The 26,047-nt window shown below is 46.4% G+C and overlaps 1 protein-coding gene across 9 annotated transcripts; it reads left to right on the top strand.

Moving 5' to 3' along the window:
• Positions 1–27: 27 nt before the first annotated feature.
• On the top strand, positions 28–24,688 carry LOC139565014 (nucleosome-remodeling factor subunit BPTF-like). 9 transcript variants are annotated; one of them, XM_071385013.1, is made up of 31 exons: positions 28–749; positions 2,480–3,302; positions 4,275–4,495; positions 7,279–7,476; positions 7,615–7,800; positions 9,440–9,640; positions 9,891–10,039; positions 10,343–10,698; positions 10,852–10,983; positions 11,331–11,460; positions 11,599–11,734; positions 11,876–12,193; positions 12,404–14,309; positions 14,505–14,629; positions 14,747–14,875; positions 15,163–15,313; positions 15,495–15,618; positions 15,951–16,176; positions 16,732–16,902; positions 17,523–17,665; positions 17,843–17,972; positions 18,275–18,516; positions 18,615–18,867; positions 19,006–20,026; positions 20,225–20,450; positions 20,666–20,940; positions 21,047–21,235; positions 21,334–21,526; positions 21,754–21,838; positions 22,094–22,280; positions 22,826–24,688. In XM_071385013.1, exons 1-31 carry the CDS (start codon positions 272–274, stop codon positions 22,830–22,832), a joined length of 9,111 nt encoding a protein of 3,036 aa, XP_071241114.1. In that variant the 5' UTR covers positions 28–271; the 3' UTR covers positions 22,833–24,688. The 9 variants fall into 9 exon arrangements, with proteins under 9 accessions (XP_071241114.1, XP_071241111.1, XP_071241113.1 ...); XM_071385010.1 differs by having other exon boundaries at positions 23,854–24,688; XM_071385012.1 differs by having other exon boundaries at positions 17,843–17,957; positions 23,854–24,688.
• The last annotated feature ends 1,359 nt before the right edge of the window (positions 24,689–26,047 follow it).

Raw genomic sequence — 26,047 nt, forward strand, 5'->3', positions numbered from 1 at the left:
GGAAGAACAGTCCCCACGTGACTTCAGCACTGGGCCTTCGGTCTGTTTTCAGTAGTCGGAGAGGAAGAAAAATGGCGGTTGCGACCGATCAGAAGCGGGACGCCAACTATTCGTTTTGAGCTTTCTCACGTAAACCGAGACCGGGGCTTTACGGGACTACTTCTTTGGAATCTACGCAAATCAAGCTTTCTGGCGGTACCCGTTTTTCTGGGTTCTGTGAAGGCTAAATAAACGCAGAAATTGAAATAGAAAATAATAGCTTTTATATATAATGAGGGGGAAAAGAGGCAGGCCGCCCAAAACCCTGCGGATGCAGGAGCCTTCATCCGAGCCGGAGCGTGGCTTGAGACCAAGGAGGGAGTTGAGGGCAAAGGGGAGAGGTAGTGCCGAGGTCGATTTTGAGAGTCCCAAGAGGGGAAATAACTCTTCATCGAGGGGCAGGAGAAAAGTGGGATCATCTCGCGGTAGGGGAAGAGGCAGAGGTGGTGGTGGCAGAGGTACTAGGGGCAGACGGTCAATCGCTAGATCTGTGGTTTATGATGATCATGAAAGTGATGAAGATGATGATGCTGTGAGTTTGAGATCTGAGGAGGACGAGTTGATAGAGGAAGAGACGATAACAGACGAGGAAGAAGAGGCCCTCAACGAGGAGTCAGACCCGCTTGAGGAAATACTCGAGGAGGATGATGATGCCAGCTACTGTACTGAAAGCAGCTTTCGGAGTCAGAGCACTCATGGCAGCACTCCGGGTAAAACCGCAATATTGATCAAGCTGCTTAGAGAATGTTAGAAAACAATGACATTGTAACTAATTAGAATTTGTCTGGGCGTATTTTCATTAGCATTAGTTCTTATAGTGCAGGAAGCTGTATTGTTCAAAATGGAGAATGCACTGACTGTGTATAAAAACAGGCCTAGTTTGAGTTCAAAATTGTTGATGATGGAATGAAAGCTTTGCATTTAGCGATCTAGGCAGTGCACGAGAGCCGAATTGCACATTTTTGAATTCTGAAACATCTTTAACTAACAGTATTGTGCGAGATGTTATTATACTTGTGTTTGCTAGTTTTGGATCTGACTTGGTTATTGCAATAGCTAGGTAGTTATAACATACCTTATCTAACGTTAGTAAGCTAGGCTAACAAGCTAATTCCTGAACCTGCTAAACAGCTGTGAATGCAGATTTATCATTTAGAAACAACTAAAATGACCAACAACATTATATTAACATTCCAGAGTGAGTAACATACACTAATAACTGGAGTGTTTCGTATTATAAAACAACACTTGATGATGCATCATTTCCTTGCAGGAGAATAGCTACTTAGCATGTCTAGCTAACGTTAGCTAGTTAAATACTTTGTCAAATGTGTCTTTAAATTTAATGAGACTTAATTAACTTGGGGTTTTTCTTTAACCCACTCTTACTTATCATTAGCTTCTCATATCCAGCATATTTTCACAGCTGAGAAGCAGATGAGTTCTTCAAGCTTGCTAGTTAGCAATGTCATGGGCTTGTGCTCTTGTCCAGGAGGACCCAGCTAGCTTGCTAGTAATCCACATCAGCTCGAGCTAATGACAGGACAGGGTACCATGTGGCCCATTGTTTTGAAAATAAGCGCCCTCAATTTCACCAGTTGTAACTATGTGAGGAAGAATTTTCAGTGATGCAGCACAATAATGTTTTACATTCCCCAAAATACATAATGGAATTATTAATTTCAATGTTAAATTAATATCTGTACTATTTAATATCCATCATATGTTATAAACTTTGGAAATTAAATGCAGAAGTTATTTGTTTCAACACACTTTTGATGCACATTTTCTTACACAATAGATAGAAGTTACAATTTAGATTATATTAAAGTTCATTATTATTTCTGGAAAGTATGTTTGCCAGTATCTTTCAAATTAATGTAAGAAAGATACAAAACATATCTGTAGAATAGCAGAAAAGTAATGGTTATGTTGCTGTTGCAAAACGTTATCACAGTGTTTGGATTAGACCCATTTTAAGAAGTAATTTTTTACATTGAAGGGAATGTCCATTGTGTTAAATTGCTGTTCTTGACTTTCTCAATTGCAATAATATAACCCCTCTCAATTTTCTTGGTTCCTGGGTTTAATACCCTTGCCAACTTTGAGTTGGTGTAGTGTTTCGCCAAGTCCACGACTTGATTTGTTTAAAGCGGACCTGACACCAATATAAAGAATCAAACATATTTCTGTGGCAGTAGATTTCAGAGACACTTGCGAACTCTCCTTTTACATGGCCACGGCTAACATTTTTTCACTTGTGTAAATTCTGTCCTCAACTTGTTGCTTTGAATTTTCATTAATCGATGATTTAAGCCCTTGAGACAATGTAATTCTGCTTTGTCTGGGTTTTATGTATGATTTACAGAATGCAATTTCAGTTTTAGTTTGCCATAATCTATGTGATTTAAAGACTCTCACTGCTCTCTCTGTCTGGCAGGGCGGAAGAGGACGCGGGTGCACTGCCCTCGCTCACCCATCTTTGAGGAAAAGGAGATCCCTCCTCTGGAGCTGCCCAGAACCTCTAAGGACCTCACGGTGCCCAGCGAGGAACTGCTCAACGTGTCCTCCATCTACGAGGTCCTGCGCAACTTCAGCACGGTGCTGCGGCTCTCTCCCTTCCGCTTTGAGGACTTCTGTGCTGCGCTGGTAGGCCAGGAGCAGTGCACGCTGATGGCAGAGACCCACACTGCCCTGCTGAAGGCCATCCTGCGTGAAGAGGACACCTCCAACACCACGTTCGGTCCTGCTGACCTCAAGGACAGCGTCAACTCCACCCTCTACTTCATTGATGGTATGACGTGGCCCGAGGTGGTCCGTGCCTACTGCGAGAGCGACCAGGAGTACCATCATGTCCTGCCCTACCAGGAGGTGGAGGACTACCCCTACGGCCCTCTGGACAGTAAGATCAAGGTGCTGCAGTTCTTGGTGGATCAGTTCCTCACCACCAACATCGCCCGTGAGGAGTTGATGTCAGAGGGGGTGGTGCAGTATGATGACCACTGCAGGGTGTGCCACAGATTGGGGGACCTGCTGTGCTGTGAGACCTGCTCTGCAGTCTACCACCTGGAGTGTGTGAAGCCGCCGCTGGTAGAGGTGCCGGAGGACGAATGGCAGTGTGAGATCTGCGTGGCACACAAGGTGCCCGGGGTCACAGACTGTGTGACAGAGATGCAGAAGAGCAAACCCTACATCCGCCAGGAGCCCATCGGCTACGACCGCCACCGGAGGCAATACTGGTTCCTAAACCGAAGGATAATTGTGTAAGTAATTACTGGCCCCCGCCCCACTTCCCTTGTTGTGACTTCAACAATATTATGCACCATCTCCATACCATACTGAGTGATCTCACCTGAGTAATACATTGTGTTTTGTGATGTAGTCAGAGAGTGGATGTATGTCCTTGAGGTTCTTGAAAACAAGTTATTTGATTGCCTTCAGAATTATTTAGTTGTTTTTTCCAGTGCTGAATTGCTTGCAATAACATCAGTCATGTCTTGTGGATAGAATAATACACATTTTGTTGCTGAACACTATGTACACACAGATTGCCAGAGAGGGCTGATTTCTACTTGGAACATATATTTTTTAACTTGAATTTTAGTAGCTGGATGTTGCTGGTAATCACCCATATTCATGTAGAAGCAGCCTGGATTAAACATTTACTGCGTGTTAAAAATGTAGCTGATTTCAATGATGACTCAATCTGAAGAGTGGGATCTATCTGACAAGCTGTGTCCCAGAGGGATCATTAGTGGCGGTTTGAGACATCAGCCAGCGCAGCGAGGGTGCTGTGATTGTTAATTGTGCCCTTAGTTAGGGTGAAACTCCTGTGCTGTGATGCCATAGCCCCCCTGAGAGTTTACTGAACTGCTGCTGGAGTATCCACTTGTTCATCATGTTGCCTCCTCCATTTGAACATGTCTTCACAATTGCTTGGTCTCTCTTGCGAGAGGCAAACAAAAAGGAATAAGGGGGCTGAAAAACAACATGCGTTCGAATGGAATTTAAGCTTATTGCCAATTTGCATTCAGTGTTGATTTTCCTTTGAAGTTAAGATATCTTTCTGTCCCGGTTAACAATGCCTCATGCAGCATTATATGCCATACAATGATGCCATCTCATGATCTATTCATTAAGGTCCTTGAACCTGTTTTTATAAACAAACTAATTGTCAATTATATTCCATCTTATTTGTCACAACTCTAATAATGGTTGTTGACCTGTTATTCCAGTGAGGAGGACGGGGAGCATGAGAAGAAGAAGATCTGGTACTACAGCACAAAGGTCCAGCTGGGAGAACTGATAGAGTGTCTAGACAAGGAGTACTGGGAAAACGACCTGTGTGCCGTCCTCGAGGAGATGAGAGAGGAGGTTCACACTCACATGGACATCACTGAGGACCTCACCAACAAGGCCCGCGGCAACAACAAGGCCTTCCTCACGGCAGCCAACGGTAAGGCTAGACAGCCACCTGCTGGACGCTCTGAATCACTGTCTGTCACACTGAAGCATTTTTAGCTGGGCCATGGCTTCTATGCATTGTCAATATAGAAATGTCAATGACGACCCCTAGGCTACATGTTGTGTAGCTCCTGTGCAATTACATTCCAATACATCCCTGGTGAGGAGAGTACATTCTCCCTCGTGCTGAAGTATGTTTAGGATGGTTGATGTATTAGAACTGTCAGAGGGCCACAGGTAGCCTAGCGGTTAGAGCGCTGGGTCAGTAACCGAAAGGTCACTGGTTCAAATACCCGAGACGATAAGGTGAAAAATCAGTCTGTGCTCTTAGCAAGGCACTTAACTCTCATTTGCTCCAGAGGTGCTGTACTACTATGGCTGACCCTGTAAAACAACACATTTCACTGCACCTGTCCAGTGTATGTGACAATAAAAAAAAGCATCAAACATCATAGATGTTGCTATTCCCCTTTCTCTCTCAGCCTTTTTACTTATCATGCAAACAGCGTTTTTCTTATTTCCATCGAAGGGAGAAGGTTGGTTTTAAACCGGTGTTGGTTTCTCTGTGTGGCTACTCTACTCCTCCTTGTTTGTTATAGAGCCTTCCTTTGTTTGTGCATTTCCTGACCACTAGATTTCATAGTTTACACAAACCAAGCTTTATATATGGTAAGCTTGCTTGGTTCTAGTTGTACTGTTTTGGGATCAGTCTCCTCAATTGTTAGACAATGAGGACTTTCTTTGACAGATATTCCAAAGACGACGTAGATTTTCTTTAAAGTCAATGCAGAGTCTTTTCTCTCCTGTCTAGTTCCACCTGTACCATCTGTAGTGATGAATGTGCCTTGCTGGTATTTTATCCTCTTCAGAAGCCTACTGCTTCATCCTCCCTTTGTGGAGACACCTTTTTCTCTCCCTATGAAAACCTCAGTTATGAACCGTTGGCAGGTGGGGAATGGAAACTGATTTCATTTTTCATCTTCTTCTGTGACCCAGGATACTTTCACAGGCATAATGCTTTCTGCTGGCTGTCCACCTCTTTTTTTGTTAGATCTATTTCCCTGAATTAAGATTGGAATCTCTCTGTCTGCCTTTTATGGGGAGAGATTTTATACCATATCATCATAGAACACATTATTGATCCACCACTCTCTTGCTTTTAGTGCTCAGACAGCAGTTTCATTAATGTCATCTCCGGAGCGTTGACCCACTGTTGCGTTTCAGGGAACAATAGTAGAGACAGCAAATCAGGAGTGACTCACTGACATGGGTTCTAATGAGTTGTTCTTGGTTTTAGCTGCCAATGGCTAACTATATTGGTATTTAACTGTGCTGGTGATCATACGTGTTGTGACTTGGTTATTATTACCGGTCACAATCCGTTTCCACTCATTCTTCACACAGTCTCAAGTAGTGCTAGAAGGTGTATTAGCAATCTGCAAGATTGATATGTTTGTGTGGTTGTTCTCTGAAGGTGAGTGACTGCTTCTATGAGAACTAGGATGGAAGGGGTTAACTGAGTGACAGGATGATCTTGACACTGTTACAAGCATTATACATAAGCCTGTTACTTTCCAATTGCAATTTTACCAGCTGGTTTTATATTGTTTCAAAATGTGTAGGAGAGCAATATTGGAAAGCAATTATGGTTTGACTCCATTATATTTGTAATGCCATCCTGTAATATAAAGGCATCATTTCAACAAACAGGCTAGGGCTAGTGTGAGCCAAACAACTCCATTCCATTTCTTATTGTCTAGCATAGCTTCTCTGGTTGGGAATTAGCTACTTGACACATCCCCTTGTATTTTTAGTTGTTGTATTTTACCCCCTTTTTTCTCCCCAATTTCAATCTTGTCTCATCGCTGCAAATCGCCAACGGGCTTGGGGGGAAAAGGTCGAGTCATGCATCCTCCAAAACATGTCCCGTCAAACCGCGCTTCTAAACACCCGCCCGCTTAACCCGGAAGCCAGCCACACCAATGTGTCGGAGGAAACACTGTTCACCTGACGACCGAGGTCAGCCTGCAGGCACCCGGCGCGCCACAAGGAGTTGCTAGAGCGTGATGAGCCAAGTAAAGCCCCCCCGGCCAAACCCTCCCCTAACGAGGACGACGCTGGGCCAATTGTGTGCCGCCCTACTGCATGTAGCCCTACTGATTTACATAATAATGTGGTAAACAGCATGTAGCCCTACTGATTTACATAATAATGTGGTAAACAACATGTAGACCTACTGATTTACATAATAATGTGATAAACAACATGTAGACCTACTGATTTACATAATAATGTGGTAAACAACATGTCAACCTACTGATTTACATAATAATGTAGTAAACAACATGTAGACCTACTGATTTACATATGTGGTAGACAACATGTCGACCTACTGATTTGCATAATAATGTGGTAAACAACATGTAGACCTACTGATTTACATAATAATGTGGTAAACAACATGTCGACCTACTGATTTACATAATAATGTGGTAAACAACATGTCGACCTACTGATTTACATAATAATGTGGTAAACAACATGTCGACCTACTGATTTACATAATAATGTGGTAAACAACATGTAGACCTACTGATTTACATAATAATGTGGTAAACAACATGTAGACCTACTGATTTACATAATAATACGATAAACAACATGTAGACCTACTGATTTACACATAAAGTTGAAACGTAGTCTCTGGTCAAACAGACCTAGCATGGTGTGTGGGTGTTGGCCATTTGTTTATCAGCTGTGTTGTTGTTTGTGTAGATGAGATCCTGGAGCGTGTGCAGGGCAGGCAGGAACGGCGAGCAGCGGAGCAGGCAGAGAAGGCCACTACAGACACCACCAAGATAGAGGAAGAGACCCCCACACACTGCTCTCCACTACCAGACCACAGAGAGCTCCAAGGCCCCGAGTATAAAGAGGACGCACGCTCACAAGGGAAGACTGGAGTTGCTCTTCTATGTGAGTTGTGTATTGCCTATGAAGTCCTTTTCTGGATGCATCTTTCATGTAGCTTTTTGAGGATGGCTACGTCTTTTTGTTGATCTGGTGAGGCGGTTGTGTGTTAAAGATCCAGAGTGAGTCTTGTATGTTTCACAGCAGTTGCAGCTCCCCCTGCTGGAGAAGAGAACACCACCGTCCACCTCCCTAAGCCTGGCTCGTCCACCCAGGACGGCACTCTCCCTAGACATGAACCCCCTAAGCCTGCTGAGGTGTCCTGCTCTGCCGTCTCTGAGAGCAGGGAGAGTGGGGAGGCCTCCATGGAGCCTGAGCAGGAGAGGCCAGGTACATGATGGAGAAAGCGCCCAGCAATCCGCATCTCTCCTCCCAGCCTCTCCTCCTTGACACACCTTGCTGTAGCTATACATGTGTGCATCCATCATCATCGGTATCGTGCTCTGGCTGTCTGAAAGCATCCTCCATACTGTAGTTGTGCTTAATGTGATGTGATTGCTGTCACAGGGTGCATTGCTTTGTAGTCACTGTTACAGGCTTTTTGCTGCTGCTGCTGCTTCTTGGCTAGATGATGATCTTCATGCTGGTTGGCTGCTGCTCAATGTGACCATTTGTTGATTTGATTATTGGCTGTGTTTGGTAGAAAGTCTACTAAAGAGTGCTCTTGGACCATTAAAGCTAAGTCATAGCTTCATTTGAGGATGAGAGTGTCTTGAATGGCTGCAACACGGTTACACAGTATGCCTTTCTGGTTATCTACTGTCTACTAATTCAATACATGGATTACTAACAGAGTGAGTGGACTCTGTTGGGCAGCCTTCACTTAGTCGCCCAGTCCAGAGTAATGAGTGTAACAGAGGGGGCTCTACTCTGCCACAGTACTGCTCACCTCAGTATCACTCATTAAACTGACCGGTGTTGCTGACTTACTGAGATCATTATCCTTCAGGAATAAACATATTTTGTCTTAAGTATTTTCTTACTCCTTAAAGCACTCTGCTTTTCACATCTGCTTATGTAACGTTTAAATAGCCCATTATTGTATCCCTTTATTTCTATGGTTTTCTTTTCCAAGAATTTGTCTTTCATCCATCTTCATATGATCGAGATCTGCCTGGTTATTTTCTTCCTTCCACAGATGCATTGTGCCTTTTTGCGGGATCTTGTGCTCTTGCCATCTATTTTGTGTTCCATTGTCTTGTGTAGTGTTCAGCATGCAAGGCTGAACAGTGCTCAGGAGGCTGTAAGTGTAGCCAGTTGTTATTCTAGTCACCTTGTTCATTGCTTACATGTTCTATTTTCTCAATGCATTCATTGTGTTAGCCGGATCCTGATGCGGTGCATTGTCTGGTCCACACACTGAAAACTTGTTCTCAGATAATGGCGTTTCGGCAGCAGCATCCCTGGCAGGCAGCGCCCACCACGCTAAGTCTGTCACAACCAGCCTCTTATTCTCACCCCAATTCATTGGGGAAATTGGCCTCCGTTCCTTTAGCGGAAACGAAAGGCTGGCTGCCTGCCTGAACCTTCCACCTGCTACCTCAGTGCAGTATATACAGCAGGGCCATTTTAACCCACAGCTCAGATACACAATATCTTTCTTAATTTGGTTCTGCAGCCGTGTTTTGCACTGCTTGTGTTGTGTTGCACTGTGTTTTTTAGCCATATCTGTCAGCCTGGACTGCTGAAGTGCAAATTCTTGCTCAGACTCACTGATTAAGCATTTCCCTGGTGTTATGTTAAGTCTGCATGATCATTAAGGAACAGGTGAGGCAGGGAAGGAATCAAGCCAAAAGCATTCTGTTTTTTACAATTGTTTATCCGTGTTTGCTCTGCATTGCCGTCATCATTTGCAATACTTTGTCAGTATAGACAGCTAGTGCCTGGTGATGCATGTTTTCACACAAAGGGAGCCTAAGGAGTTTGTGCTGCTCAGCTTCTCACTGTTCAATCCTCTCCTCCTCCCCAGATGATAAGCCTGTAGACTCAGAGTCCCATGGAGAGGAGGACCCCTCTGCCCAGTGCCAGCCTACTCCCACACCACAACACCCTGGAGACGAGAACAGCAACAGCAGCCACGTCTCAGCGCCTGGGGTCCTCAGGAGGCCTGAAGAGCCAAACCTCGCTGACAGGTCCTCTCAATCCTCCATCACCAGCCAGGACGACACGGGTACGCCGTTGCCATACCATTCATACACTCAGGCCTCTGGAGGCACTCAGTTACTGATGCATGCCCTGACTCATTCAACTGTCAAGGGCCTTGACTACCAAGTGACATTAGAGATGCTGTTTGTATCATTGAACATTGCCTCCACTGTGCTGGTTTTTGGCCCAATTAATCATGAATCCTTTATTCATGATTGACTTCTCTATTTTAATTAATCATCACTGATCTTAATGATGTTTTCTGTTGATCGCAGGTGAAGGCAAGGAGAGTGGGAATGGTGAGTGGTCAGTGTCTGGACGGACTAACAATCGCATAGTGACTCGTCTGCGTAACCCGGACAGCAAGCTGAGCCAGCAGAAGACCCAGGGAGATGGCAGCCCTACACCCAGGGACAGCAAGGAGGTGAGACACCAACCAGACATTGTGTTAACCTTCTGTCGTCTGTGGAATTTCACCCACAGCCTAGTCTCTCACATTAGGAGAAGGCAGCCTTAGCAGGATTAAATGGATTGTCCTGCTATATTTTCAATCATCTAGACTGAAATCCAGTCCTCTGTTCCACATCGACTCACTTCTTTGTTACACAGTTAATTGAACTGCCGGTAGTCTCCCAATTGCCAAATCCCTATGGAAACAATGTCTCTCTTCTTAGCTGTGTCTCTATTCAGCTCAGTATATATATCCCCCTGTGTGTCTCTCCATTAGACATCTCCCAGCTCTGAGAGTGAAGTGGCTCGTCTGGCTACTGTGAAGAAAGAATTGACGGTGAAGGGCAACCTGAACAACTTCTTCAAGCTGGGCCAGGAGGGCAAGTTCCGAGTCTACCACAACCAGTTCAGCACCAACACACTGGGCCTCAACAAGCACCAGCATCGTGAGGACCACGACAAGCGCCGCCACCTCTCCCATAAGTTCAGCCTAACCCCCGCCGGGGATTTTAAGTGGAACGGCTCCATCCACGGCTCCAAGGTGCTGACCATCTCCACCCTGCGGCTCACCATCATCCAGCTGGAGACCAATGTCCCCGCCCCCTTCCTGCACCCAAACTGGGCCTCGCACAGGTAGGCTCCAGAACAGACTACTTACTATGGCATAGGAAAGTGGGGTTCAGAACTGTTTCACACAATGGAGAAATGGAATATTATTGACTGATAAGGTCATGTGTGAAATCATGTTTTGCCATATAGTGAGGTTGTGGGTTTGGGATTTTACAGGACAAACTGGATTAAAGCGGTGCAGATGTGCAGTAAGGCTCGGGAGTTTGCCTTGGCGCTGGCCATCATGGAGTGTGCCATCAAACCAGTGGTCATGCTGCCTGTCTGGAAAGATGCACTTGGACACACCAGGTAAGAGACATCGGTTGTGAATCAAAGGACTTAATTAATTGCTGAATTGAGTTTTGAGTCATAGCACATCGACCCAACTCCTCCTGCTCTCTGCCGTCTAGTGTACAATGCTAAACTGAATTAATTATATTGCTTCACTGCTCTGCTGATTATGAAGCATTCTGTTCACCTCTCTTCAGTGCAGAGGTCTGTAGTGGTGTGGGCAGTGTATGCAGAGTAGGTGACGCTTTTCCCATGAGTGAGAGGAGGTTCATTGTTGAAGATAATGGGGCCCTGACTAAACAAGCCAGAGTCACCTTGCCGTTTTTATGTATTTTTTTCATTCTCCCCCCTCCCTCTCCCTTCAGGCTCCATCGCATGACCTCCATGGAGCGGGAGGAGAAAGAGAAGGGGAAAAAGAGAGAGAAAAAACTGGAGGATGAGGAGACTATGCAGCAGGCCACCTGGGTGAAGTACACCATCCCCATCAAACACCAGGTAAATCTGGGTTCACTTTCCTCTCAAGTCCTGTTTGGGCTTTTATGACTGCATGATGTCTGACAACATAATCATCCCATCTTTTGTATGCGATTGTGTAATCTTTTATCTAACTGGTTCTTTCTCTCTGTGTGTAAGGTGTGGAAGCAGAAGGGGGAGGAGTACAGAGTAACTGGGTATGGGGGCTGGAGCTGGGTCAGTAAGACTCACGTCCATCGCTTTGTTCCCAGGCTACCAGGGAACACCAACGTCAACTACCGCAAAGCACTCGAAGGTAAGTGTTTCTTCTGTACACATATTATCTCTGTCTTATCTCACTGATGATGATCAAGGGCACTCAAGCTGAAAATTTGGCTCCAGCATGCCTCAGTATAAATTAGCTGCTTCATGTGTTTTCATTTTAATCTCTCTACAGCAGCTAAAACTGGCAAAGAAAATGCAACATCCGGCCCAAACAAACTAAAATGTTTGCCCAAAGCACCAACAAGCACGGAAACCCAGGCAAAAGAAGAGTCTACTCCAATTACTGAAGAAAAAGACAAGGAGGAAACCTCCACCATGGAGTCATCTGGGAGCACTTCACCAGGAGAGGGGCAGACTCTGAAAGAGAAGGAAGAGAAAAATATCACAGAGAAGGTGGAGGAGAAGAAAGATGATCAGGTGGAGGAGAAGACTGAGGACAAGATGGATGTTGACTCTAGTCCACCAGACACCTGTCTCAGTGAGGAAAAAGGTACAATGATATTACTTTTCATCAATAAACAAAGAGGGTCCCCTGCTGTTTATCTGAATAAGACATTTTATTAGATGACATTTGGTATTTTCCCCATTCTTACTATGATTGGCTGTGTTCTATATTCATCTGGTACTTAGCAGCTGTCTTTCAGGTCTCACAGTTTGCATTTTTTGGCTAATATCATTCATTGAGTTCTCTCTCTTTTAGGTATAGTGGACAGCAAATGCCCCTCGTCACTGACTGACCCTGCTGTGAAGGAGGAGCCCGGGGAGGAAGAAGAACCTAAGCAGGAGGACTCTGAGGCCAAGTCACCTGTCCGCCCATTCAACTGGGATGTGGTGAACGTCAGCGAGGGCTTCCAGCTCCGTACGGCCTACAAGAAGAAGGTGAAGACGTCCAAGCTCGACGGGCTGCTGGAGCGCAGAGTGAAACAGTTCACCCTGGAGGAGAAGCAGAGGCTAGAGCGCCTCAAACAGCAGTCAGCCCTGGCCAAACACACAGTCTCCAAGGAGAAAGTTAATACAGGGACTCCCACCACCATCAAGACTGAAGCTTCTACAGCAGACAATTTAGCAGTGACACCGTGCACTAGTCTGAAAGCTGAGGGACAAGCAGACTCAGTAGTTAAAGACACAATTGTTAAAAGGCTTGACTTTGACCAGGAGCAGCCAGTGAAATCCCAGCCCTCAGGAGAGACAGATAATCTAGACGTCAGATTAGGCGCCACCTGTAAACCCCAGGCAGCAGGAGCCACAGGCCCCAACCTCAACACCACAGGGTTGGCCAACCATGAGAGCAGCGTTCAGGGCAATGGTGGGGATGCGTTATCTCAAACAGAGCTGAATGGAGGCTCCCAGAAAAGCATAGACCTCAACAACACAGTCAATTTGACATCTGTAGAATCGGCTTTAGGTGCGGCTAAACCTCCCAGAGCAGAAGTGACGATAGCAGGAGAAAACGGTAGGAAGCAAGGTTATGAGGAGACAGAGCAAGGTAATGGACAGAGGGAGATAGAAAGCATGGACGTAGACCAAAGCAAACAACATTTAGTGCAGGTGAACGGGAAAGACGCTGTTGACACCAAGGCTCCTGTAGACTCAAAGATGCACTTAGACCTGGCCAACAATGTGGACACCAAGGTCATGCTCCAGACGTTAGAGGGTGAGATCAAAACACTGCCAGTGAAGGAGCCTGTAAAATCCATTATGAACGGTACTCTCTCTCAGGACGGGTTAAAGGTCAACAACACTGTGTTAGCCACCAGCCCAGCCTTGGCGGACGTAGAGAGAAAGGTTGTGGTGTCCGAGCCTGACTATCTGCCACCTCAGAAGGTTGCCAGACTGGAGAATAATGGCGACAGGGTGGCAGACTCCGTCACGTCGTCAATGTTAGGGCCTCCCACTGGTGTTCCCACGGTAAGCAACAGCACCAAGTCTGAGCCAATGGAGATTGGGCAGACGGCATCCAATAAGATCACCCCATTTCCTATCCCCACTGCAGAGGAGTCCAGCTTGAGTAACAACACCAAAGAGAACAGCAGTAGCAGTACTGGGGTGCTGAAGACCATCACCCAAGTCACCACAACCACTACTACCACCATGTCAACAGAGTCTCGCACGGTGCAGATAGCCGAGGTCTCCAGCAGCACTAAGCCTGCAGTGACGCCTGCTGCAGAGAGCAGTGCTGTGTCCACCCTCACCACCATGACCAAGACCACCGTCACCAGGGTCAGCTCCCCGACCCTCGGGGCCGCCGTCTCCGAGGAGACCAAGACTGTTGTCACTTCAACGTTGACAGATGCCAAATCTGGCCCCTCGGGCTCTTCAGTCACCTCCATGACAGTCAGTAAGGAGTACTCCACCAGTGACCGTGTCCGGCTGCTAAAGTTCTCCCGCTCCAAGAAGACCCGCTCTGGCACGGCCCTCCCCTCTTACCGCAAGTTTGTCACCAAGAGTAGCAAGAAGAGCATCTTTGTACTGCCTAATGATGACCTGAAGAAGCTGGCGAGGAGAGGGGGCATCAGAGAGGTACCCATCTTCAACTACAACGCCAAGCCAGCCCTGGACATCTGGCCCTATCCCTCCCCCAGACCCACCTTTGGAATCACGTGGAGGTTAGTCACTTAGCCATTAGGCTGCCATTCACGCAGTGGACCACCTCATATGCCGTGCACTGAAATGAAAACACATAAAGACAACAATACTTGGGCTAAAACCATTGAGAACATGGAACCATGTACATTTGTCCATATAGCTGTTTGGTTAAAGGTTGTTTTGATAACACTCACTGACTTGGGTCTCCTATGCAGATACCGTCTCCAGACTGTGAAGTCTCTGGCGGGGGTCAGTCTGATGCTGCGGCTGCTCTGGGCCTGCCTGAGGTGGGATGACATGGCTGTCAAGCCCTCCCCTGCTGTAGGAACCACCCGCACAGGTGTGTGCACAGCAATCCTACCCTCCTCTACCTCTCTCTGCCCTTCTCCTTCCTGTCTCTCAATTTGAAGATGAGGCACCATTTCAAACGGACATATTTCCTTTCTGCTTTCCCCAGAATCCTCGGAGACGGCAATCACCACAACAGAGATCATCAAGCGGCGAGATGTGGGGCCGCACGGCATCCGGTCTGAATACTGCATCAGGAAGATCATCTGCCCCGTTGGCGTTACCGATGCTCCCAAAGGTAAAAGGATGAAACTGCATCCCAAATTCTCTTAGGATCACGCTGTCACAATCTTATAGTGGTCTCATGAATCTTTGCTTTGGATTGCCTTGCTCAGCTTGTTCCTCACCTCCTTCTAGTGTTCTCTCTCAAGTACCTGAGTAGGCAAATCCTTTGCAATGTAAGTGAAAATATGGAGTTTGAGAAAGTTGTTTATCCCACAATAGAAAGGATGACATTAATTGACAGATGTCGTTTTCCCCTTTACCTCATTCTCTACCTCATCCTTTCTCTGTCCTCCTGGGTAGAAACTCCCACTCCCCAGAGGAAAGGCCTGCGCTCCAGCGCTCTGAGGCCAAAGAAGCCTGAGCCGGCCAAGCAGACTGGGCCCATCGTCTTAGAGACGTGGGTGGCCGAGGAGGAGCTGGAGATCTGGGAGATCAGAGCCTTTTCAGAAAGGTGAGCAGGTGGACTGTCCTTAGCCTTGTTGCTGGGGCTGGAGAGAATAAGCTGCTGTACTGCTTGATATTATGTGACCTTTGAACCTATACTTCCCTCAAGATGTCTTGTTGTAACCCTGCCCAGGTCTGTTGTCATTGGATGTAGTATGACTAACTGGCTTGTCCTCTTGTGGTCACAGGGTAGAGAGGGAGAAGGCCCAGGCTGCAGACCAGGCTAAGGTTAGTAGAACGCTGAAGACAACAGAGGAGGCCAAGGCCCAATTGGAGGCTCAGCTAAAGCACCAGAGATTGGCTGCTCAGCAGGTGGGAAGATCGGACATGTTTCCACCTTGCACTATGGTGACACCTAGCCTCCCTACAATCCACCCCCCCTCAGCCCAAACCTGGGGGGGCACAAACACTAAACACTGGGAGCTGGGACATTTCAAGGGCCCCTGTTTGGGTTGGTTTTGATCCGAATAATTGTCCTTTTAAACCATGTGCAATTACAAATGTGTATTGGAAGTTATGTATTATTCAGATGAGACATGTTCACTCTGTACTCACAGTCTTTTACTCCGGCCTCCACTTTCCAATGGGTTTGGTGTTTCTATGTGGTTTAGCATAGATTTAGCATCTGAACCTTTGCGTTGTAGAAACGGTTGGAGCAACAGAAGCCTGGTGCCACCACCTCTACCTCCACCCCCACCAGCACTCCTACAACCTCAGCCTCTGGCACTCCGGCATCCCTGACCAGCCAGGTCACCCCGGGGACTAAACTGGTCCTGGCCACCAAGCTGGGGACACCTGTCACATTCCAGCAGAACAAGAACTTCCATCAGTCGTTTGCTTCCTGGGTCAAGCAGGGCCAGGGTAGTCCAGGTGAGTTTGGTGACGACTAGCTGCTCATACAAAATCATGGCAGTGGCTACTGTGGGGGTGTGTTTTAAGTTGATAGTGATCCTTGGTAGCAGTGTTGAAATATTATTTTTCATATTTCCATGTTTTTGGTCAGAAGGCATTTTCGTTCCCCATTCACTTTTTAATGGTGGCCATTGAAGTTCACTCGTGGATGTCAAACTGTTACAACAACATAGATAATTTTAGTGTTTGGATTCTTCTTTTTTCATTTGACCTATTTTGATAGATATTTACGGTATGTTGAATTGCCTTAATGGCCAGTGGTGTCCACTTCCTGTATCTGAAACACAGTCAAGTGTGGGGCTGGGAAAGGGAATTCTAAAAACCTTTACAATAACTTTTGACTCCTAGAAAAAAGTTTCAGGATCATAATCAGTCCAAAAAGCATTATGCAACGGCTTTGTTTGAATCAAAGCTGGGGGGGAAAGGACCCCTAGTGGACACCACTGCTATACACCCTGGCTGTTGTGGTTGCACTTGCACACGGTGTGTGACTGCAGGTGGTGTGTCTTGCAGCCTCCACTTGCTCACGGGCCACCGTGGCCAACAGCATGGTCACCACCTCTGGACAAACGTTCCAGATCTCTGCCAGCCCGGTGACCATGGCTGGCCAGGTCATCACCGCCAAGCTACCCATTCCGGCCAACAGCAAGATTGTTACAGTCAACATGCCAACCACACAAGGAGGTATGGATGACCTTGCCGTCTGTAAGGTTTTAGCCGCTATGATCGCATTGACCAGGCCTACCCCCACTCAGCAGGCCTACCCCCACTCAGCAAAACCATGAACCATCTCACCCCAGTGGAACCTTTGAGGGGCTTTGAGGTGTTGCTTTTGGTTTGAGTGTGCTGGCTGCCCTAATACGTAGAAAATGCCACTGATTAATACAAGAACATTCCAGGAAGGAGGACCCCTGGGATGCCCTGTCTGTCTCGCTCAGTAACAGACACAGTAATGGCTGTCCTGTCTGTCAGATTATTGATCCAATGGAAGCTTCCTTACGGTGTCTGGCTGCGTCCCAGACAGTCTCAACACAAAGGACCTGTTCTGCTTGATCAATACAGTCTGTCCAGGTCATCTGCAAGAGGGGCAGGTGAAATTTCTCCCACTGATGGCTGTGACTTGCCAGTATATTTGGAGATGTGATTCAACCTAGTATTTCTTTGGCAAACTGAATTCCTAGTTCCATGAGCGTTTAACAAGGGCGTTTGACTTGTTGTAAATCTCATTATTGAGGTTCAACACCCTACTGTTGATCTACTTGTAGTAAATTCATACTGCTTAACACAGTCCCTCTCCGTCACAGGTATGGTGCAAGTCCAGCAGAATGTCCTGGGCATTATTCCATCCAGTACCCCAGGCAACCAGCGGACCTACTCCTCATTCCAGAACCGCAACGCAACCATCAACATCAGACCCAACACCTCCACCTCAACCACCACTCAGCCGGTAGAGAATAGACATCCAAACAGATCTATCCCTCTCTCACATATTATTGCTCTTTCTTTTTCCCTCTTATGCTCTCCCCTGCTCTTTCTTTGAGTTATAATCTTAATTGGAATGTAGTGAAATTAGCATAATCATGTGTACAGTATCATTTATTTGTGTTTTGTTTCTTTGGCCCAGGTCATTTCCACCGGAGCCCAGATCCGTCCGGGCATGACGGTGATCCGATCGCCCCTGCAGCAGGGCACCACCATGGGCAAAACCATCATCAGAACCCCCTTGATGATGCAACAAGGTATTCTACCAGCCAGTAGGTCTCTCCTCTGCCGCCTCCCAACCTGTGGCTGCATGGCTCTGCTCACTCCTCAGCATGCACATTACAGACAGTCGGCAACATTGCTTTGTGTTGATATGTTTATACGTATTCATTTTATTCGGATGGATATTATATTTAGAGCTGTATTGGTAGTCCTCCGATGTTAACTTTATGTATGACCTCCAGTCAATTAATTCATGATAAGCCACCTGATTTGTCTTGGGACTGTCCCATGCACTTTTGTTATTTAAGGCTACTTGTGTGTCCGTTTGTCTGCCTCACTGTCTGTCCTCTAGGCCAGCAGCAGGTGGTGACTCAGATCATCCGGGGCCAACCTGTCTCCACAGCAGTTTCCAGTGCCAGCCCTGTGCAGACCAGCGCAGGCCAGAGGATGCTGGGTGCCGCCCCGTCCCCCCGTCCTGTCACCCCTGCCTCCGGGCAGTCCCCATCACCATCCACCCCCCAAGGCGGCCGACCACAGCAGGGCCAGGTCAAACTCACCCTGGCCCAGCTCACCCAGCTAACACAGGGGGCACAGGTCTCTTTTACACCTACTTTCACACATACTCTCACACTCCTGTTGGATGTATTCTCTGTGTGTTTCTATGTCTGACTGTGTGTGTTTGTGTGTTCCAGGGAGGGAACCAGGGTCTCACAGTAGTAATCCAGGGACAGGGCCAGACCACAGGCCAGCTGCAGGTCATCCCCCAGGGGGTGACAGTCATCCCAGGCCCTGGGCAGCAGCTCATGCAGGCTGCCATGCCCAACGGCCAGGTGCAGCGCTTCCTCTTCACCCCAGGGGCAACAGCCCATGTCCCCAACCCCGCCACCACGACCAGTGCTGTTGTCACCCCCGTCACAGCCACCACAACAACACCCTCAGGGCCAGGTATGAGGCCAGGCCACTTCAACAAGCATTGTACACAAGGCTTTGCAGAATTGTGAATTAGAATGTTCATTTGGATTGGTCTCTAGTTTGTGTAGATGTGTTAATACTGTGCTGCTGTCTCTCTCTCCTCTGTTGCAGCACTGTCTCAGCCTCCGGTTCAGACTCCCGCCACCTCTCAAGCACCGGCACCACCAGTCCAGCCCCCTCAACAGGCTATCGCTCGTGTCCAGCCCCCTCAACAGGCTATCGCTCGTGTCCAGCCCCCTCAACAGGCTATCGCTCGTGTCCAGCCCCCTCAACAGGCTATCGCTCCAGTCCAGCCCCCTCAACAGGCTATCGCTCCAGTCCAGCCCCCTCAACAGGCTATCGCTCCAGTCCAGCCCCCTCAACAGGCTATCGCTCCAGTCCAGCCTCCTCAACAGGCTGTCGCTCCAGTCCAGCCTCCTCAACAGGCTATCGCTCCAGTCCAGCCCCCTGCCCTCGTTCCTGCCCCCCCTCCAGTGTCCACACATCAGACTCAACCCCCTCAGACTCAAGTCCACATCCCCCTCCAGTCCCCAACTGCATTACCCATCCAGCAGATAGCCCAGATCCCAACCTCTCCACAACCGGTCCATATGAAGACTCTCTCGGTCTTCCCCTCTGTCACCCAGGCCACAGTGAGGCCCATTCACGCCCATGCTCAACTCCAGCCCCAGGTTCCGGCTCAGATCAGGCCCCAGCAGCAGCTGCAGCTCCACCACCAACCCCAGCTGATCACAGTGCCAGGGCTGCAGCAGCAGGTCCAGGTGCTGGGCACCATCCAGACCCACGTTGCGGCCCAGCTCCAGGCCCAGCAGGGTGGGGTGGTGCCCCAGCAGATCAAGCTGCAGCTGCCTATCCAGATCCAGCAGGCAGGAGGCCAGGTGCAGGCCCACCAGATCCAGAACGTGGTGACCATCCAGACGGCCAGCGTGCAGGACCACCTGCAGAGGATCCAGCAGCTCAGAGAGCAGCAGCAGAAGAAGAAGCAGCAGGAGGCCAAAAGGGAGCAGAGCCTGCAGGCCTCCAGCCCCAGCGACATCATCCAGAAACAGGTGGTGATGAAGCAGAATGCTGTGATAGAAAATCTGAAACAGAGGAAGACCATGACTCCAGCAGAGCGGGAGGAGAACCAGAGGTATGGCGGTCATTGTTCACAGACATGACCCTAACATAACGACATTCATATGAATTACAGTACATGTTTTATCTATTTGTCAGTTCCAAAACCTTATTATGCTTAATCCTACCAACAATCGCCAACTATTAGTTGTATTTTGTCTGATTCCATGATGAGTCTGACAAGCCCTCCCTTCTTCTATCCCCTGCTGAGCAGAATAATCGTCTGCAACCAGGTTATGAAGTTCATCCTGGACAAGATCGACAAGGATGAGAAGCAGGCGGCTAAGAAGAGGAAGAAGGAGGAGTCTGTGGAGCAGAAACGCAGCAAGCAGAATGCCACCAAGCTCTCGGCTCTGCTCTTCAAGCACAAAGAGCAGCTCAAGGCTGAGATCCTGAAGAAGAGGGCTCTACTGGACAAGGAGCTGCAGCTGGAGGTTCAGGTAAGTGCCATAGCCACCTCTGCATCATAGGCCACTGTATTGTAGTGCTCCAGTAGGGTGTAGAAGTGTGATATTGGATGTGTTGAGAAATATTGCGGCCACTGCCCAGGAATTCCTTACATTGTGATACCAACTGTCAACCATTCTCTCTCTCTCCCCTTCCTTTCCCCTGTCTCTCTCTCTCCCCTTCCTTTCCCCTATGTCCTCTCTCTCAGGAGGAGCTGAGGAGGGACATCAGCAGGCTGAGGAAGGAGAAGGAGAAGGCCCAAGCTGCAGCCTCTCAGGCAGCCGCTGCCACAGCCCAGGTGGCCTCATCCCTCTCCCCCACCATGGCCTCGCCCTCCTCCGCCCACAAACGCAAGAGGGACGACGAGAGGGACTCGTCCTCCACCAAGCCCAAGAAGAAGAAGATGATATCCACTACCTCAAAGGATCACAAGAAGGAAGTGAAGCTGTACTGTGTCTGTAAAACGCCCTATGACGAGGCCAAGTAAGATACGGATGCACCATATCGGGTTCCCATTGAAACACTGAACATGTAACTGAACTGTAGCATGTATGTCAAAGACGTCGAACTTAAGTCCACATGGTTTCAGGTTCTACATTGGGTGTGACCTGTGCTCCAACTGGTTCCACGGTGCGTGTGTGGGCATCACGGAGAAGGAGGCCAAGAAGATGGATGACTACGTCTGTAATGGCTGCAAGCAGGGCCAGGACTCACAGGACTCAGAGGGCACCACGGAGGAGCTGTACTGCATCTGCCGGACGCCATATGATGAAACACAGTATGATAACACAATACTAATAAGGTTATAGCTTGGGTGAACTGAATGTTATAGGTCCAAATATCCCTGACCTGTACTTCCCATGTCTTTTCTCCCAGGTTTTACATTGGCTGCGACCGTTGCCAGAATTGGTACCACGGGCGCTGTGTGGGCATTCTGCAGAGTGAGGCCACCCACATAGACGAGTACGTGTGCCCGCAGTGTCAATCCACGGAGGACGCCATGACGGTCCTCACACCATTAACCGACAAGGACTACGAGGGTTTAAGAAGAATCCTGCGCTCCTTACAGGTATGAAAGCCTGTGGTCTCAGTGTCTTTACTGATAATGCATTTGATATGGATATGGCCAGAGTTGGGAGTCACATCATGTACCCTGTCTTGAATAAAATAAATTATTAAATGAAATAACGTTGCATTGCAGGACCAGTGTTCTGGTCTGGGGCACTACATTCTCAACATACTTCAGTATACCTCACTGTTGTAAATCTAGTGAAACATCTATTTTTCTGTTAACAGGCTCACAAAATGGCGTGGCCCTTCCTTGAACCAGTAGATCCCAACGATGCTCCTGATTATTATGGCGTTATAAAGGAACCGATGGGTAAGAGCAGATCTCTAAATCACTGTAATGTCATTGACTGTCGCTATTATTACATTTTATTGGTCACATACACATGGTTAGCAGATATTAATGTGAGTGTAGCGAAATGCTTGTTAGAAAAAACATTGTAATCTTGAATGTGTTGGAAAGTAGACACAAAATGTGTACTTGGCTAGTGTTTATGTTGATAGTTTAGAAAATATAATTGACCAAGACATTTACCTTTGGTCACTCTTCTCTATGTTTCATCCCCAGACCTCTCCACAATGGAAGACAGATTACAGAAACGGTATTACAACAAGCTCACTGAGTTTGTGGCGGACATGACCAAAGTCTTTGACAACTGCCGCTACTACAACCCCAACGACACCCCCTTCTTTCAGTGTGCCGAAGTTCTGGAGTCATTCTTTGTACAGAAGCTCAAAGGTTTCAAAGCTAGCAGGTAAGTTCAGAGCTCTCATCCCAAAGCTCTTCAGAGGCCCTGTCATTATGTCTCCTGTTACGAAAGACTCCCTCTGTCATGCTCCTCTGCTTTCCATGGTCTCATCTGACATTAGGGCATGGGTAATGGCTTGTCAGTCATATAATGTTCATGACACTCCATGTGACTTTGATTGAATCTGCTTTTGAGAATTTCCCAAGAACATCCTTTTTAATCTTTTCTTTTTCATTAAACCATGCATCCGTGTCATGCTAGTTAGCCTCATGCACTCTCTGGGCATGTCCGTTTGTGTTGTAGTAGCCTGACTTTGGCTGTGGTCTTCCCCACAGACCTGGCCGTGGTTTGTGGGCTGCTTGGTAGAGGGATGCAGTCTTACCAAAGCCTACAGGGCTGACTTCAGCTCAGACATCCTCCCTGCAATAGTTTTCAATAGAGCTTCATTAATGTTTGCTCCATCTCTGTGTCATGCATCACCTTGCATTTGTGTCTCTTTCACCTGTACCGCATGCATTTGATTTATGCCACTCATTCTCTCTTTCTTGCAGATTGTGATGTCATAAGTCTGACGTAATAGCTGGAGTCTGAGCTGGATGCTGGGGTCTCTAGTAGTGAATCATGGAACTTGCTGTTTCATAAACAGTGGAAATTCTGTGTGATTATTTAAGATTTAAGGAAATAAACACACAAACAAGTGTTCTTTCAGTGAAACAAACCATGCTTAAAAGTACATTTGCAATTATAGAAGCCAAATTCCAAAGATGCCTTCCGTGACAATCACAAAATGGCAGCCATGTTGACACTTACAAATCAAGTTTAAGGGATATGCTTTTTCTCTATTATTTTGGTAATTTTACCATTTAAAATCGTATCAATTATCAGTAAGATAAGTGTCAGGGAAGCTTTTACTTAGAAATATGTAAATAAGCTTCACCCAGAAATGCATTTTTTATTTGTAGTTAGTTATTCATGGAGAGGGAGATTATAAAAACAACATTTGGGACCACATGTAAAGCTGTATATTTTATTATATATTTATCAAATTAAGTTCCTCTCTTCCTCATGGCTTTCTTTCAGCTGATTTAAATATCATGCATTCGTAATGAATGGGCATGATTTTAATATAGTGCACAGGTTTTGTAGGTAAATTACAGCTTAACTACTGGTTGATTTATTATTTGGATGTTTTAAATTTAGTGATTAAAATAAGATTATTATTGTATGGTTTTTAATCCTTTTGTGAAGGATTATTTTATGGTTAAAACAAAGAGAGCCTATGGTCAGAGGAATTTATACAGACTTAAAATAATAAATAAAATGTCACGGCTTAACTATATTGGACTCCATGCCTTACTGCATGAAGGTACCTCAGGATGTAGACGTGAAACACCATTTTCATTGACTAAGTCATTCCCAATGAATTAGACCAACATGGCTGCTCTATCTCCTTCCTGACCCCATGGCATTCATTTTTTGTATCATTGTTTTGTTTGTTTTTTGTTCGTGTCAGTATGTTTAAAGTATTCATAAGAATTTTTAAAGGTTCTCAACTGTTCCCCTTTTCCACATTCTATAGGTCTCATAACAACAAACTACAGACTTCGACCTCTTAGTATATACCACATATTTGAACAACAAAAAAATGCACTCAGCGAGAATTGGGTTAAATTCTGAACAATTAATCCATGTTGGGACCTGGCTTCTGTGCTTTGTGACCTCCTCTCCCTCCTTCTGGCCCCACTACTCAGCCCCCAAAGGAAGATTCTTCCTGTAAGACCAGCAGCGCTGCTCCCACAGAACTGTCAGGTGGAGCTGCTGCCTGCCCACCTCTGCCACATGGACATTTGACAAGGGTTTAAAATGGAGGGTTTGAATAAAGGCATTTCTGAAAAAGGTTACCTTGAAGAAAATACTTTCTTTGGCGATCTCACGTTTCCTTTTTTGTTCTTGATTTGATTCTTTGTTACCCCTCTAGCCAGTTGAAGAAATTAAGAGAAGCTTAAGCTTCCATGCCCATAAAAACAACAACATTTGACGCCTGTTTGAACGTTGAAAAATGTTGAGCTGAGTTGCACTCAGTGTATCAGATTGCACAGTGACACTTGTGTGTCTATACCCTTTCAATCACTTTATTAGAGGTGGTGTGAAAGATACATCTCATTGGGCTTTCTGGACTAGCTTTCTGGACACTAACAGTTTGAGTTTCAGTCAAGCTATGCTGAAAGGAATAAAGTATTTGGTATTAATTGCCCAGCAGTAATGACACAAACACAATATGTATTTGAAGGTATCCTGCCCTGTTTGTAAAACTTGTCAGATTTTGAATTTTTGTTTTTGTATTACAGCTGAAGAGATTGATGTATATTAAACATAATAAATGGAGAAGACTGAGCTCTCTTCCACTACTGAAAGTGTTGGCATATGCTTTTGTGAAATAAATTGCTTTAGCTATATGAAAATATTTTTCCCTAAAGCATTTACAGTGCATTCAAAGTATTCAGACCCCCTTGACTTTTTCCACATTACAGCCTTATTCTAAAATGAATTAAATAGTTGTTTCTCCTCTACACACAATACCCCATAATGACAAGGTAAAAACAGGCTTAGGAATTTTAGCAAATGTATAAAATAAATATTAAAATAATAATCACATTTACATAAGTATTCAGACCCTTTACTCAGTCCTTTTTGAAGCACCTTTTGGCAGTGATTACAACCTTGGCTCTTCTTGGGTATGACGCTACTAGCTTGGCACACCTGTATTTGGGGAGTTTCTGGAGATCCTCAAGCTCTGTCAGGTTGGATGGGGAGTGTCGCTGCAGAGCTATTTTCAGGTCTCCAGAGATGTTCGATTGGGTTCAAGTCCGGGCTCTGGCTGGGCCACTCAAGGACATTCAGAGCCACTCCTGCGTTGTCTTGTCTGTGTGCTTAGAGTCGTCCAGTTGGAAGGTGAACCTTCGCCTCAGTCTAAGAACCTGCTCCAGAGCACTCAGGACTCCATCAAGGATCTCTGTACTTTGCTGTACAAGGCCCTTCTCTCCCAATTGCTCTGTTTGGCCGGGCAGCCAGCTCTAGGAAGAGTCTTGGTGGTTCCAAACTTCTTCCATTTAAAAATGATGAAGGCCACTGTTCTTGTGGACCTTCAATGCTGCAGAAATTTTTTGGTACCCTTCCCGAGATCTGTGCCTCGACACAATTCTGTCTCCAGCGCTCTACAGACAATTCCTTCAACCTCATGGCTTGGTTTTTGCTCTGACATGCACTGTCACTTGTTGGAACTTATATAGACAAGTGTGTGCCTTTTCCAAATCATGTCCAATCAATTGAATTTACCACAGGTGGACTCCAAGTTGTGGAAACATCTCAAGGATGATCAATGGAAACAGGATGCACCTAAGCTCAATATCGATTCTCACAGCAAAGGGTCTGAATACTTATGTAAGTAAGGTATTTGTTTTTTATTTGTAATAAATATGCAAAAATTTCTAAAAACCTGTTTTGCTTTGTCATGATGTGGTATTGTGTGTAGATTGGTGAAAAAAAAAGATTTAATCAATTTTAGAATAAGGCTATAACGTAACAAAATGCACTGTACATTATTTAATTGGCAGTTATGGGTAAGACCTTATGATCTCATCAACTAGCTGCATCTATATCATTTGAATTTCCATTAATAGGACTGGTATGACCAGATAGGAGTCCAGTGACCCTTTATCCCCAGTTCCAGGCATTCATGTCTGGATTGTAATGCATATACGGAAGCACATGTA

Source organism: Salvelinus alpinus, chromosome 36, assembly GCF_045679555.1.
Source record: "Salvelinus alpinus chromosome 36, SLU_Salpinus.1, whole genome shotgun sequence".
Lineage (NCBI taxonomy): Eukaryota > Metazoa > Chordata > Actinopteri > Salmoniformes > Salmonidae > Salvelinus > Salvelinus alpinus.

Bases quoted from the DNA above. Each gene is read 5' to 3' on its own strand.
- LOC139565014 (XM_071385010.1), top strand. From the start codon at position 272: ATGAGGGGGAAAAGAGGCAGGCCGCCCAAAACCCTGCGGATGCAGGAG. The intron at 17,666-17,842 runs GTAGAGAATAGA...TCTTTGGCCCAG, and splicing joins CCTCAACCACCACTCAGCCG to GTCATTTCCACCGGAGCCCA. The intron at 18,868-19,005 runs GTATGAGGCCAG...CCTCTGTTGCAG, and splicing joins AACAACACCCTCAGGGCCAG to CACTGTCTCAGCCTCCGGTT.